The sequence below is a fragment of the Mixophyes fleayi genome, chromosome 4 (assembly GCF_038048845.1).
Source record: "Mixophyes fleayi isolate aMixFle1 chromosome 4, aMixFle1.hap1, whole genome shotgun sequence".
NCBI lineage: Eukaryota > Metazoa > Chordata > Amphibia > Anura > Limnodynastidae > Mixophyes > Mixophyes fleayi.
The window spans coordinates 298868360-298884868 of record NC_134405.1 but is presented as its reverse complement, the minus strand read 5'-3'; the positions used below and the strand labels follow the sequence as shown (position 1 = coordinate 298884868).

The following is a 16509-nucleotide window of genomic DNA, read 5'->3' as shown; positions in this document are numbered from 1 at the left end:
CAGTGCTGCTTTTATCCTCCATCATGCCCCTCAGTGCTGCTTTTATCCTCCATCATGCCCCTCAGTGCTGCTTTTATCCTCCATCATGCCCCTCAGTACTGCTATGATCCTCCATCATGCCCCTCAGTGCTGCTTTGATCCTCCATCATGCCCCTCAGTGCTGCTTTTATCCTCCATCATGCCTCTCAGTGCTGCTTTAACCCCATCATGCCCCCTCAGTGCTGCTTTGATCCTCCATCATGCCCCTCAGTGCTGCTTTTATCCTCCATCATGCCCCCTCAGTGCTGCTTTAACCCCATCATGCCCCTCAGTGCTACTTTGATCCTCCATCATGCCCCTCAGTGCTGCTTTTATCCTCCATCATGCCCCTCAGTGCTGCTTTTATCCCCATCATGCCCCCTCAGTGCTGCTTTAACCCCATCATGCCCCCTCAGTGCTGCTTTTATCCTCCATCATGCCCCTCAGTGCTGCTTTTATCCTCCATCATGCCCCTCAGTGCTGCTTTGATCCTCCATCATGCCCCTCAGTGCTGCTTTGATCCTCCATCATGCCCCTCAGTGCTGCTTTGATCCTCAATCATGCCCCCTCAGTGCTGCTTTAACCCCATCATGCCCCTCAGTGCTGCTTTAACCCCACCATGCCCCTCAGTGCTGCTTTGATCCTCCATCATGCCCCTCAGTGCTGCTTTGATCCTCAATCATGCTCCCTCAGTGCTGCTTTAACCCCATCATGCCCCTCAGTGCTGCTTTAACCCCACCATGCCCCTCAGTGCTGCTTTGATCCTCCATCATGCCCCTCAGTGCTGCTTTAACCCCATCATGCCCCTCAGTGCTGCTTTGATCCTCCATCATGCCCCCTCAGTGCTGCTTTAACCCCATCATGACCCTCAGTGCTGCTTTGATCCTCCATTATGCCCCTCAGTGCTGCTTTTATCCCCATCATGCACCCTCAGTGCTGATTTAACCCCATCATGCCCCTCAGTGCTGCTTTGATCCTCCATCATGCCTCTCAGTGCTGCTTTGATCCTCCATCATGCCCCCTCAGTGCTGCTTTAACCCCATCATGCCCCTCAGTGCTCCTTGTATCCCCATCATGCCCCTCAGTGCTCCTTTTATCCCCATCATGCCCCCTCAGTGCTGCATACCTGTTTTTTTCTGTGTCCTGCCTCGCGTCTCAGCTCTCCTCCACGGCTCTCAACAATGGCACTGGCACATCAGGGGGAAGGAAGAGGAGCGCGCTCACTGCTGCAGCCTGTGATTGGATGCCGGCGCAAAATCGCGGCATTAATGTCAGGAAAGGTGGGCGGATAGGGTACCAGTGTGTACCGTAGCAGAGCGCAGGGAAAATGGTGCTTGTGATAGTGCTTAATTTCCAGGTAGGGCTTATTTTAGCCGTTGGAAAGGAATTTAGGGTAGAGCTTATAAAGTGACTAGGTCTTATTATCAGGAAAACACGGTAGGTGCTATGTCACTTGATGTGAGGTGATCACATGACATTCTCAGCCAATACTGACATGCCTTCTTTTGATATATGGATTAATAGCTCCTTAGACATAAAAACATATAAGAGAATTTATATTAATAGAGATCAGCGACCCTTTTAAGATTCGCTTCACAAATTGATTTGCACTCTCAAATTTAAAAGTTTATGGTTCATGTACATGTTTATCCGAAACAAGACACAATCTCTTTTTTTCCTGAGTAAACTTTTTCTACACTACACAGAAAAACAAGGAAAGAGAGAGGATGTTTCTTTAAATCTCCTGTTTGCTTTTTTTATTATTATTTATTATATTGATGCGCTGTTACCACTCTGTGATGACTAAACCTATATTTATATTTTCAATTTGCTGCTTAGTAGAGCAAAATAACTTGCATATATTGCCTATGTAGCATCTTTAGAATGGAGTGCTGAATACACATTGAATACCACTGGACTTACTGAGTATATACCCTTTATCTGCAATATTATGTGGGGAAAATAATTGTACATTGTTTACCTGTCACCAGTGTACATTGAAGTTAAAAAGAAATAATGCATAGGGAGTAAGAAGTTATTTATATCTGAGATTATTATTATTATTATTATTATTATTATTATTATTATTACTATTATTATTATTATTATTATTATTATTATTATACATTTATACAGCAGCAATCATATTATGGAGCGCTGTACAGAAGATTTGTAGTCCGTCCCTGCCCCATTGGAACTTACACTCTAAGTTCCCTACCACACACAATACTCACAGTCTAGGCTCCATTTTTGCTAGAAGCCAATTAACCTACCAGTATGTTTTTGGATTGTGGGAGAAAACTGGAGCACCAGGAGGAACCCCACACAAACATGTGGAGAACATACAGACTCCACACATATAGAGCCCTGGTCAGAATGAAACATGACCCCAGTGCTGTCAGACAGCAATGCTAACCACTGTGCCACATTGCAGTCCATATGATGATACTCTGTATTCTGATTGGTCTTTAAAAAAAAACATTTTCAACTTCCCAAATACAAAATTTTAAACAGTTTATTTAACCATTTTTTGAATCATCTAAAGTTGTATAACTCTAAAAGTCTCAAAATGATTTGACTCATTTCAAAATTTACAGTGTCTACAAAAGCCTTACTTATACCAAATCATAATGCTATTCTTTGTCATGATGAGCTTAACTGTTATAGATGTAATGCTTTCTACTAAAGAACAGTAAGGAACAGTAAAGAAGTGACAATACCAGGATCGGACTGGCCATCTGGCATTTCTGGCAAATGCCAGAAGGGTCAATGGTCAGATGGGCCGGTCCGCATGCCCGCCGAGCAGCAGCACTCTGCACACTGCTCGGCGGACGGAGAGTCAGTGATTGCCGCCTATGCAAGTAATTACCTGGGACGGCACTACGTGGCAAGTGCCATCCCATGTGATTACTTGCATAGGCGGCAGTCAATGACTCTCTGTTCGCTGACCAGCACGCAGGAAGGAGGTGCTGTTGCTCGGGATTGGATGTAGCAAGGTAAGTGTCTGTGTCTATAGTTTATGTCTGTGTGGCTATAGTGTGTGTGTCTGTCTGTCTGTGTGGCTATAGTGTGTGTGTGTGGCTATAGTGTGTGTGTGGCTATAGTGTGTGTGTGTGTGTCTGTGTTGCTATAGTGTGCATGTGTGGCCCCATGTTGCTATAGTGTGCATGTGTGTCCCCATGTTGCTATAGTGTGTGTGTGTGTGTGTGCGCCCCATGTTGCTATAGTGTCTGTGTGTGTGGCCCCATGTTGCTATAGTGTGCGTGTGTGGCCCCATGTTCATATAGTGTGCATGTGTGTGTGTGTGCATGCAGTATTTTATTATAATATGTGAGGGAAGGGAGGATCCTAATATAGTGTGGGAGGTAGGCTATTTAATGGTGGAGTGTAAGTGGGGGCTAATTATTTATGGTGAGGTGAAGGAACCTTTAATTTAATGCTGGGGTGGTTTAGGGCTATCAATTGAATATAGGACTGATTTTGGGGAGGAGGGCTATTTATTAAATATGAATATGAATTATTGCTGGGGATGGTTGTGGAAAATGGCTATATTTTTTAAACTTTAATGCTATTGAATTTATTGCTGGGACTGTTTGGAGGGAGGGAAATATGTTTTGAGTAAATAGGTATACTGTTAATTTAATGTTGAGGCTGGTTGGAGGGAAATAGGTCTACTTATTAAATGTGAATATTATTATTGTGGGGACTGGAGGGAGGACTAATTATAAAATGTGATTGCTATTGTTTTAACACCGGAGCTGGTTGGAGTCTTCTAAATCTCAAGTAATTTTTTCTTCCAAATAGGGCATCCAATATTCCAGGATCAAGACAACGATTAACTGAGCTAAAGAAACCAGTTGCTACAAGTGGTGAAAGTGACCAAGACAGGTAGGAGAGAGCAGGACAGTCTGCCAACTCTCCTGAATCTGGTGGGGCAGTCCTGAATTTGGGTTACTGTCTCACTTAGTCAGGATTTGGTCCGACTGCAAGGACAGTTAGGAAGTATGTCCTGCTTCACAATGTACTGGTTGTGAAGGCAGAGCTGTGTGCTTCTAACAGTAGTGCCTGTGTATATGTCTAAAATGATAACCATGTTACATAATAGGGGCCCTGCTGTCTTAAATACCCTGGGCCCCTGAGCCTTAATCCACCTCTGGTTAGGGGATGGGAACTGATAGCTGCTCCCAATTCCCGGACAGGACACAGACTGCAGAGCAAGTCGAGGAGCTCTAAATTTCACACGATTTGGTAATCTCGTGAGACAAAGAGCTTCCCTGCTCACTCTACAGGAAATTCCCACCCTTATGGATGTCAGTAACACCGGAAGCATAGATAAGTACAGTGGGCTGGGGGTGTCATAATGCGCCTCAGGGGATGGCGGGATCTAGCTGGGAGGGCGTGATAAATGTAATGTTTTATTATAATGTATGTATCAATTCCCAATGTTGGCCACACCCACAACACAATGTGGCCACGCCCTTTTCGGCGGCACCGCCGTGCGGGGGCACATAGTTTCTTTCCTACTGGAACTGAGATGAGCCTGTGTACTTTAAATGCCAGGTCTGATTTTCAGACCCAGTCAGGCCCTGGACAATTCAAAAGACAAAAGTAAGCGGTTTTACCAATTTGTATATGCCATAATATATATATATATACTTTAGATTAATTTGATAATTGCTCATGTGCTTCTTTTTGTTTAGTCATAAATAAATTCTTTTGTTTTCAAGACCCACAATAGTAGTTATCCTGTTTACATCCACTTTGAGATGGTGATTAAATGTTAATTTTGTCTGTTTTCAGATTTACTTTTACTTTTTAGATATCTCAAAATAACACTTAACTAAGCAAATGAAATGCTCTTGACTTTACCACATCTTATAATTTACATGCTGTCAGTGTAAATAAACTGATATATTTAGTTAAGTTTCTGGGAAATACTAATATCTGCTTCATATCTAGATGCTGCTCTGATGCCTATTGACTGTATATCACATTCTCTATTCTCCACAATATCATTTCTAGCTGATTTACTTTAACCCAAGCAGAAGGGCTCTGCATTTTGCATCATTAATTGAGTCAAATGAGAACAAATATTTGTCTGATTTTGCAATGGGCTATATGTAATAACCCAGTTACTGAACTATGTGATACTTAATGATTTAACGCTCATTTATCAAGCCTTACACATCATGACAAATAGACATGATAATTGACAGGGATATGTAATTGATGCAAGTTTTAATCATCTTATATCACTTTACATTGGGTTAATGGCTCCACTTAGTACGGTTTAAGGGATTAGTGCAATGGGAAAAATAATGAATCCATTATTTTATGTTGAATAACATAATGGAACATGCAGACCTTAAACAATATTTTCTGTTTAATTTGCATTCCAACTGCTGAAAATGCTGTAAAAGATCAGAAATGAAAACATTTTTCTTTCTTTTATGTGCAGCTTTGAAAATATAGCATAATAATATTATTATACAAATCTCCTTCAATACACATGACAAGAGCAAGGGCCATTTCTTTATCAGCGAGATACCGTGGCTTGTCCAGATTTCCTAACGGGTCCCTGCTAATTCTATGCCAAAACTAGCTGTGGATGTCTTCCTTTTAATCTCCCATAATGCCTTATTCGATCATTGTCAATGCTCTCCAACCGTGTACTGTCCCTTCAAACATCTAATTCCCTGAGCTGAGCAAGTCAGTAGAGTCTTAACCGTGATAGGGGAATCAAAGAGCAAAAAAAGTGGAGAAAACCTCCATCTGCACTATGCAGCTCCACATCGAATTTTAGATGGATTATTGAGAAAAAAAAAAAAAATACAAAAACCTATGGCATCTGAATCTTACCACGGGTGACTGGGCAAAGGGATTTTACTGGAAATTCTATCAGCACAGAGGCATGGCTTGGATGATCGTCTGGTTATACTACATCGCTTTATGGTAAGTATGCAATTTGATCACATATATAATATATTCCAAATCATGCATCCTGTATAGTCCTTCTTAGCCAACATAAATAAATAAATAATAATTAAATTAAAAATTAAAAAATGAAAGTTTTATGCTTAAAGAAATGGACACATATTTTATGTGTTTACAGGACAAGCAACGGTTTTGGAGTTTATACCGTCTATGACAATGTTTACTCTGAAAATATAACACGCATCTTGGACAGACTACTGGATGGCTATGACAACAGGCTACGTCCTGGATTTGGAGGTAGATATTTTGAGAATGAAAAGTTGCTATTACACTATGCTTCCCATATAAAATGTCGCACTGTTTTTAATATGATAATTATATACTCATTTGTTTTTCCTGCAATGCATGACAACAGAAGGTATTTTGCTTTTCATGATTCATGAATAGATTATTTTTTAAATGTCTGTCAGGTCCTGTAACTGAAGTTAAAACTGACATCTACGTAACGAGCTTTGGTCCAGTTTCAGATGTTGAAATGGTAAGCTTTATATTCAATTGCCTATTTTTCTTTGAAACCATATCTGTGAGACATGAAGTGTTATATGATAATGTATGGTACTTATGGTTCCTGTCAGTGTTGTTTATTTTATTTTATGTTACCTTAGTTGTGTGTAGGCAAACTGATTACAACAGATTACTTAGTATAATCTTCTTGTCAATATATGCTACATAAGATACGTGTGCCCTATTTCTTCCAATGTGCTGTATGTGCTGTAGACACCTGTTAAATCAGAATATAGGAACGTTTTAATGGCTAAAAAACAGTTACAAAGGTAGTAAAGTGAAATAACTAAAATGAATTGCAACCCCTTAAAGCATCTGAGTCACACATGAAATTTGACATCTTACTAACTTATTTCTGAAGATGTAACACAATATATCACTTATAGTGTTACAATCACCTATTCCATTACAAATAATTAATTCATGATTCAACTGCTCAATGAACTAATATCTTGAGACCTAGTAACTAAAATACACTTTTTCCTTCTTTCCTTTTTTATATTATGCATTAATTCTAAGAATAATTGAACATATACAAAACAAAGGAGAAATGTAATCTTTTATATTTAAAATATTTTTTAAATATATATATTTAAATTATTAGCTATACCAACTTTTATTGTAAGCGCCCCAAAACTGTCAAGAAAATGAATAAGAATTCAAACTGGTGCACAAGTCAATGTGCAAACAAGGTGCTGTAACCAATAGCAATCTATCCGACATTTATTTTAATTTTCAAAACTATACTAGGGAAAGCTCATTTATAATCTAATTGTTGTTACTGCGCATTGCACATTTTTTGCAGTAACCTGGGCGCCAAAATGACCGACTTACTGTCAACAAACCATTGTACACCTTCTATGATGACACTTTTAAATTAGAATATTTGCTCTGTCAGCATTTACATAAATTGAGGGACACACACATGTCAATTAGATATGTATGTATAGTTAAATAAGTTAAAGTTATTTAAGTAACATCTTTTTTTTTTTTATGATGAGGATGATAATGATATTGGGGATGGATAAAATGGTTTTGACCAACACCTGTCTTTGTTGTTTATGTTAGCTAAGGTGCCAAAATAAGGTGTCTTGTTTCATAGAAGAATAAAGACCCTTTCAATTAATTATTTGAAAGTTAATGCGGTTTACTAAGGCACACATTCATCAAGTTCACTATTCACTTACTCTCAACACATAAATCCTGCTCCGTCACATGCTCTGTTAATATGTATGGCAGTTTATGCAAATTAAATGTGGTTTATGCAAATGAGACAGAGAAGCTAGATTCAGCAAACATTCTAGTATTTTAAAAATAAAGCTAACCCTGATAATGCATTTTTCCATAGATAGACATAAAGGTAACTGGGATAAGTATTATAGAACACTTTTTTTTTAATCAACTTAATAACATCAAGAAGTAAAAACAGCATCTACTAGTATCTAAAAAAAATACTGCTTATAATCTAGCAAGTCCTTCAAATGTAATGTTATGAGAGTGACTAGTGACAGGGCAGAGATCAGAGAGCGCTACCATAGGCTTCTGTTCAAGACTCCTGTGATGACACACTCCATAATAACATTTATGTTAAAGTTAGGTAATTTGTTGTTCTTTTTTACATACAAGGTAATGCTCAAAATATAATTATATAAGAGAATGCTATATTATATATCGGTTGTACATGTATAGGACATTCATTTCCACCACACTGGGTAATGCTGATTCCCTGTGAATCCTCCATATTATTATGTTGGAAGTGCAGGCAATCTGGATGCCGTAACAAGTTTTGAAGGACATCATAGGATTACAGGCATCTGTTTCTTATTAGTGTTTAACAGAAAGACAAAACAAAATCTGGATAAGCCAGTTTGTTAATCTATTCTGCCTTTTTCAATGCATCCCATGGGTCAGGATGATTCTTATAAATGTATTAATATTTGTGTAATTAATGTTTTAAAATAGTAAGAATTAATAGTAAGGTCCACAGTTTAATGAAATGTAAAGGAAGATTTTGATTGCAATCACTCATTACCATTTCTGAGAGACATGTAAATGTATCCAGTGTACTAAACTAATAACACAACTATATCTAAATGTCAAGAGTGGACATTTTACCAGCTCCAATGCAATAATAAATGTCTGAAATCCACAGCTCAAATTCTGTGTGGTCACTGGACAAGAATGGAAATAAATGTTAGGGGTATATTTACAAAATTGTGTGTATATATATATATATATATATATATATATATATATATATATATATATATATTTATATTTATATCCCCTGTGCTTAACTCTGACGGGTATAGTTACTAAACTGCGGGTTTGAAAAAGTGGATATGTTGCCTATATATATATATATATATATATATACACAAAAACAGACATAGGTCCTCTGCACTCTCCAAGTATAGACTGAGGTGCAAGAGGGAGTTGCCCACATTGTATAGACAAAAGGCAGGGATAATCTACACTCAACCAAACACAGTACTAACTCCTTCTCTATATTAAAACAAGGGATGCTAGTATCACATATTGCAATATATGTTAAGCTGACCAACTCACCCCAAAGTCTTCCCATATATAAATAAATATATATATATATATATATATATATATATATATATGTATCCAAAAACGTAATGAACAATGGCGCTCACAGCAGTATTGTATTAAGTTAGTATAGAGAAAGTCCACACATACACCTCTTCCACATATGGAGGCAGCCTTCCTTATAATAGGTGGGTAAGTCCAGAGTCAAATGGAAAGTCAAACAAGGATACGGCGCACAATGGTGTGTTACTAGGAATTTATCCCAGGTTCAGTGGGTAAATAATGATATAGTCAATGAATCAAAGTTCCACGTTTGCTGGACGGTCTTATAGGACCAAGGGTATGAGTCCAGTTTGCACATATAAAAGACAGAATGATATAGGCATAGGATTAGTAGAAGCAGTGTGTTAGTGATAGCCCATCACCATAGTATTACACACCCAAAGGAAATTATATCGCTTATCTGTATGATTAATCCAAAGACTGGAACACAGCTTAACAACCACTTCACTTTCAATATTATGTGGTCAGCATACTCAGCAACTGCAAGTCTGGTCTCCAGTCAAAAACATCAGCATACTGTAAACATATCTCTCTTCCACTAAAAATCAGCTTTAACAAAACAAACGTCTTCATCCAAGAAGGAAACCAGAATCCGCGCTCTTTCCCTGAACTCACGCGATAACGTACACAGGAAATTGAACTCTGGCCTCATGGGACATGTAGTCATCTCTGTTAAGGCATGCCTTAACAGAGATGACTACATGTCCCATGAGGCCAGAGTTCAATTTCCTGTGTACGTTATCGCGTGAGTTCAGGGAAAGAGCGCGGATTCTGGTTTCCTTCTTGGATGAAGACGTTTGTTTTGTTAAAGCTGATTTTTAGTGGAAGAGAGATATGTTTACAGTATGCTGATGTTTTTGACTGGAGACCAGACTTGCAGTTGCTGAGTATGCTGACCACATAATATTGAAAGTGAAGTGGTTGTTAAGCTGTGTTCCAGTCTTTGGATTAATCATACAGATAAGCGATATAATTTCCTTTGGGTGTGTAATACTATGGTGATGGGCTATCACTAACACACTGCTTCTACTAATCCTATGCCTATATCATTCTGTCTTTTATATGTGCAAACTGGACTCATACCCTTGGTCCTATAAGACCGTCCAGCAAACGTGGAACTTTGATTTATTGACTATATCATTATTTACCCACTGAACCTGGGATAAATTCCTAGTAACACACCATTGTGCGCCGTATCCTTGTTTGACTTTCCATATATATATATGTGTATATATACATATATATATATATACTGTATATATGGAAGCATCAACTTGTCTTTTATTACACTGGTCAGGTGTACAGAGAATCTGTGAAGTGGAAATAAGTGTTAAAATAATGATTCTGAGGTATACAGGCACAACCCTTGTTTCCAAAAATCTCATATTATATTGAGTTTATTTAACCAAGCAATCAATATAGCACCTTACCGTTTTAGCGTGGAACTCCTCGCTCCATCACATGTGTATGTATAATAAGCATGGAGGGGAAGGGATCAAACTGACTTCCTTATACATGTAACACATTCAATCAATGTCTACCAAAGCAAACAATGTCAGTCAATGTCTACACATGCCTAAGAATCACAGCATTAATGTAACATACAAAGATAATATAACAAAATTCATAATGAAACACATTGTGGGAATAAAACATAATTATTAGTAAACAATTACAAAGTGTTAACTGTACAATATGATTTATTATCACTGTATCCACATGTCTGTGATTTACCAATACTTATACAGGATACATTATTGCATATGTAACACATTTGAGCAACAATGTACTATAAGTCAATCTTTAATTTTGCGTTTATTATGTGTTAACCATAGAGAAAAAGTCATTGTTGGTGTGGTTTGTCCTGCAGGATGCAATGTTTGCAAGCCATATATCTAAGAATGTTTGTGCTGTACTGCTCCAAAATTTTCCCCCATAGTGTGGAGTCTCATGATCAATTGTCATCTGACATATTCTTATGTGCATCTGTATAAGAATGAAAAAATATTTTCTTGTAAACTTGTGCTTACTTAATCTTAGTTTTATGCATCTGCTAGTTTATGCGGCATAGCAAAGGCAACATGGATACTTAAAGAGATATATTACTCACTTCATGTGTGTAATTGTGTGACCTTTATTTTAATGCCATGTTTAGGATGAGTCACAAAAAGTGTTTTATAGCCCATACGGACAAGTTGGTAATGTAGATATGGGCAAGTACTTATTTTCGGGTCACTATTCTGGTGGTCCTTTGCGAGATGCACCATAATACACATTTATTGTCTATTAGATACATGGCTTTAATACTTGCACCATATTAATCTAATTAACAAATAGCCCACAAACTGGGGCAGGCTGGGCTAGGGGGCACGGGGGCATCTGCCCCCCAGGCCAGCCTCATAGCGGGCTAACTTGGACTTGGTCACCTGCAATTTTTTTTCTTTAAAATGTTCCTAATAGGCTGCTGAGTCGAGTCTTGCCCCCTGATCCAAAACTTGCCAGCCCTCCCCTACCCACAAATACAGTTAGACATGTCCCCGTAACTGTCATTCTATGTCTCACAGTAGATACAAGCAGTCACTATTTACCTGTGTACATCTAGACATTTACATTCCGTAAATGCCAAAAAGGAGACACAGCTTGGGAGAAATAGATGGGGTGGAAGAGACACTGGCAGGAGCAGGGCGTAAACATGTTAATTGAAGAAGAAAGGGAAGCAGAGTGTTTTATTATTATTATTATTATTATTATTATTATTATAATACACAAGTTATGTTAATATATGTAAATACTCCTGCAAATAAAATCAGTGTAGAAAAGTGACCTCTTATATCACAGCTTATATAATTGAGTACTGATGTCATCACTTCACTGCTTCATTAGGGAAACTTTTGTATCATAAGGAGTATAACCTACACCTTTGTGCTTTTACATGCTTATAGAACTCCTCTGCGGCTTCTTATAGCCACATTATCAGATCCTGATTATCCAATAGGCGGACTAGGTTTCAGCCAAGGGCACAAGGCTTTTAGGGGGTGCAAAAGTGTGAGAAGGAGAGGTATAAACTGAAAACCGCGTATTAGCCTTGTGTGGAATGCGAGGGCCCTGCATTGTATTTACTTTGGGAAGTGGAATATCCCCTATGTTATTGTTGTTATCATTATTATTACTACTATTATTATTATTTTTATTTATATTATTATTACTTCCTACCACGGTATTAATGACGTTTCTTGACAGTCCATGTGGGACAATAATTTGAAACACTGTCAGCTAGATAAGAACTAAAATAGCAAATAGTCTAACTAAAGTCATGGCCGAAAGTTTTGAGAATGACAAAAATATTGGTTTTCACAAAGTCTGCTGCCTCAGTTTTTATGATGGAAATTTGCATATACTCCAGATTGTTATGAAAAATGATCAGATGAATTGCAGTTAATTTTAAAGACCCTTTTTGCCATGACAATGAACTACCCCAAAAATAACATTTCCACTGCATCTCAACCCTGCCACAAAAAGACCAGCTGACATCAGATCAGTGATTCTCTCGTTAACACAGGTGAAAGTGTTAATGAGGACAAGGCCAGAGATCACTCTGTCATGCTGATTGAGTTAGAATAACAGACTGGAAGCTTTAAAAGTAGGGTGGTGCTTGAAATCATTGTTCATCCTCTGTTAAACATGGTTATCTGCAATCAAACACGTGCAGTCATCATTGCTTTACACAAAAAAGGGTGTCACAGGCAAGGATATTGCTGCTAGTAAGATTGCAACTAAATCAACCATTTATCAGACCATTAGGAACTTCAAGGAGAGAGGTTGAATACTCGTGAAGAAGGCTTCAGGGCGCCCAAAAACATCTAGCAAGCGCCAATCTCCTAAAGTTGATTCAGCTGTTGGATTGGGGCACCACCAATGAGAGCTTGTTCAAGAATGGCAACAGGCAGGTGTGAGTGCATCTGCATGCACGGTGAGGCAAAGAATTTTGGTGGATGGCCCGGTATCAAGAAGGCCAGCAAAGAAGCCACTTTTCTCCAGGAAAAACATCAGTGACAGACTGATATTTTGCAAAAGGTACAGGGATTGGACTGCTGAGGACTGGGGTAAAGTCATTTGCTCTGATGAATCCCCTTTCAGACTGTTTGGGCATCTGGAAAAATGCTTGTCCAGAGAAGGAAAGGTGTCATGCCAACAGTAAAGCACCCTGAGACCATTCATGTGTGGAGTTGCTTCTCAGCCAAGGGAGTGGGCTTACTCACAATTTTGCCTAAGAACACAGCCATGAATAAAGAATGGTACCAAAACATCCTCCAAGAGCAACTTCTCCCAACCATCCAAGAACAGTTTGGCGACAAACAATGCCTTTCCCAGTATAATGGAGCACCTTGCCATAAGGCAAAAGTGATAGCTAAGTGGCTTGGGGATCACAACTTCGAAATTTTGGGTCCAAGACCAGGAAACTCCCCAGACCTTAATCCCATTGAGAACTTGTGGTCAATCCTCAAGAGTTGGGTAGACAAACAAAAACCCACAAATTATGACAAAAACTCCAAGCTTTGATTAAGCAAGAATGGACGGCCATCAGTCAGTATGTGGCCCAGAAGTTGATTGACAGCATGCCAGGGCGAATTGCAGAGGTCTTCAAAAAGAAGGGTCAACACTGCAGATATTGACTCTGCATAAACTTAATGTAATTGTCAATAAAAGCCTTTTACATGTATGAGAAGCTTATAATTTTACTTTTGGCTATAACTATGTTTGTAGACACAATGTGTATATATATATATATATATATATATATATATATATATATATATGTGTGTGTACATATATATTAAATGCAAAATTCCCAAGATGTTCCATATTCTACTCCACTCTTTTCAAATTGGCGCTTTAAAAGGAGTATGGAGTAGAACATTATTCACTTGTTAACTAAGCATGAATATTATCATATGGATCAATGCATGTTTAAAATAGATCCATTATCATTAGCATCTTTACAAGATATAAGACACATGTCCTATAGCATGTAAATAGTTACAAGAGGATAGATACAATAGGAATCAATTGCTTACACTTTTTAGCAGGGGGATATTTACTCTGTGCACTCGGCACTTTGAAGTAATTTTTTGAAACAGCATTTTTTATTAAAGACAAAGCCCATCAGGGTTTATCTTTAATAAACTGCAGTTTGAAGAAAATGACTTCGAAACGCTGGGAATCTGTGGTTCTACAGGACTGCCGCATACTAAATATACTAAATATACCTTTGATACTGTTATTATTATTGTTGTTGTTGTTGTTGGTTGTAGTAGTAGTAGTAGTACCCTTTATTTACATAAATGTTACTTTTATGGCACTGTTCTAAAGTGTGGTAATATATTAATATAATATATTACTTTTCAGACTGTACTGTACATTAGAAGGAAAAACCTCTTTCACACCTAATCTATTAAACTGACACAAAATCATTAGTCTGCTACTGTGCATAACATTGATATTAATTAAAAGTAATGTCATTTAGCTTCCTAATTCCATCTTCTTAGTATTTTTTTTCTTTACCCAAATTATTTTCAAAGTATTTGCATATAATTTTTCTAGAGGTTTCAGCTAATTTAACACAGAACACGCAAGCCATTTCATACTGCATGATTAAGTTCTTGTTCAACGAGACGTTAAGTAAAAGGCCCTTTCCCCCTCCCCCTATAGTAGCTTTTTTAAGTAACTGCTTAATGGTAATAGGATTAAAATCATTAAGCAGTGACAGAAGTGTGGCTAACATGCTAGTTAAAATGTCTATTAAATTACTGGGTCTGGTGTTTTGGCCTGAAACCTTTAATGGTCTTAATTTTCCTACAGGAATACACAATGGATGTTTTTTTCCGGCAGACATGGATTGATGAGCGGCTGAAATTTGACGGCCCTACAGAAATACTTAGGTTAAACAACTTAATGGTCAGTAAGATCTGGACTCCGGATACCTTTTTCAGAAATGGGAAAAGGTCAATCTCTCATAATATGACAACCCCCAATAAACTTTTCAGAATCATGCAGAATGGAACAATCCTCTACACTATGAGGTGAGCGAAATGGGAATTGTTCTAAGCAATAAATTCCAAACAGCTTTACAGACCTGTGTTATAAATCATTTCTAAATACTTACACATTTTTGTCTATTTTTATTTGACATTTTCACATGGTAAATACCAAATCACCCTTAAATGTCATAGCCTAACAGGATTTTAAACTTTAGTTGACCCTGATAATTAGTGTAATAAGGGAGAGCAAAAATAGGTCAACTGGAATTGCTTTGGATATTGCGGACCTACTGGTTAATTATTGTTGCAACCAAGAGTTTTAGTGCATTTTGTGGGACTAAATAATAGTGATAGCTAGTAATAATCACTGCCATAATTGCAGTGCTGCTGCATTGAATCCTGTCATTCAAACTCTATATTTAGTATATAGTTTATATTCAGTATAAGTACTTAAGGAATCTAATTTTAAATAACAATTATTTTTAAGGCCACCTATTTCTATGACCAGTTTCATTATGTTGAATACATAAGGTCAACTAACACAAAACTAGAGAAGTATGTCCTAAATACATGCATAAGTAAAAAATATGTTAAGGCCAACTCCACTTCAAAATTTCTACTGCACACAGCAATATATTGCTTCCCATTGGGGAACCAGGAAATCTGTAACAGAGAGCAAAAACAAATACTTTGGTTTATTGCCTTGTGAAGGGACACCAAGGGTACTGGATATTAAACGTCATCAAGGAGTAACCATACATAAGCACAAGGACACAGGTTAGGTGCTTTTATGCAGGTGCTGCTTTATTCCTCATAATACACATGTTTTCCTAATGAAGACTGAATTGATTGCCATCACTTCAGTCTTCATTGACTGAAACAATGGCATCATAAATTCACCAGCTATAAGCAAAGATATCAGAAGTCACTGATTGTACTGATATTATTTATAAGAGGTAGTTTTGCTGTTGAAACATAACTTCAAGATGAAAAAATCTTGTGCAACAAAAAATTTATATCTTGGTTTCTGGCTCTTATAACTTTGTCAGACCTTTTAAAAGGTATATATATATATATATATATATATATATATATATATATATATATACATACCTACATACAGTATGTGGACAAAAGTATTCGGACACTTGACGATAGATATATATATATATATATATATATATATATATATATATCTATCGTCAAGCGTCCGTATACTTTTGTCCACATACTGTATGTAGGGGTATATATATATATATATATATATATTAGCGTATTTCCCCATGTATAAGACAAACCTTTTTCCCAAAAATTTTGGGTCCAAAACCTGGGTGCG

General features: G+C 37.4%; 1 protein-coding gene across 2 annotated transcripts in view; it reads left to right on the top strand.

Moving 5' to 3' along the window:
• The first annotated feature begins 5691 nt into the window (after nt 1-5691).
• The window catches only part of GABRA6 (gamma-aminobutyric acid type A receptor subunit alpha6), a 44383-nt gene continuing 33565 nt past the window's right edge, over nt 5692-16509 (top strand). Inside the window, exons 1-4 of one of the 2 annotated variants that reach the window (XM_075209874.1) lie at nt 5692-5970; nt 6131-6249; nt 6423-6490; nt 14995-15215. In XM_075209874.1, the coding sequence (XP_075065975.1) occupies nt 5930-5970; nt 6131-6249; nt 6423-6490; nt 14995-15215 (449 nt within the window). In that variant the 5' untranslated portion in view covers nt 5692-5929. The remainder of the gene's footprint in view (nt 5971-6130; nt 6250-6422; nt 6491-14994; nt 15216-16509) is intronic. The other variant, XM_075209875.1, reaches the window with a different exon arrangement.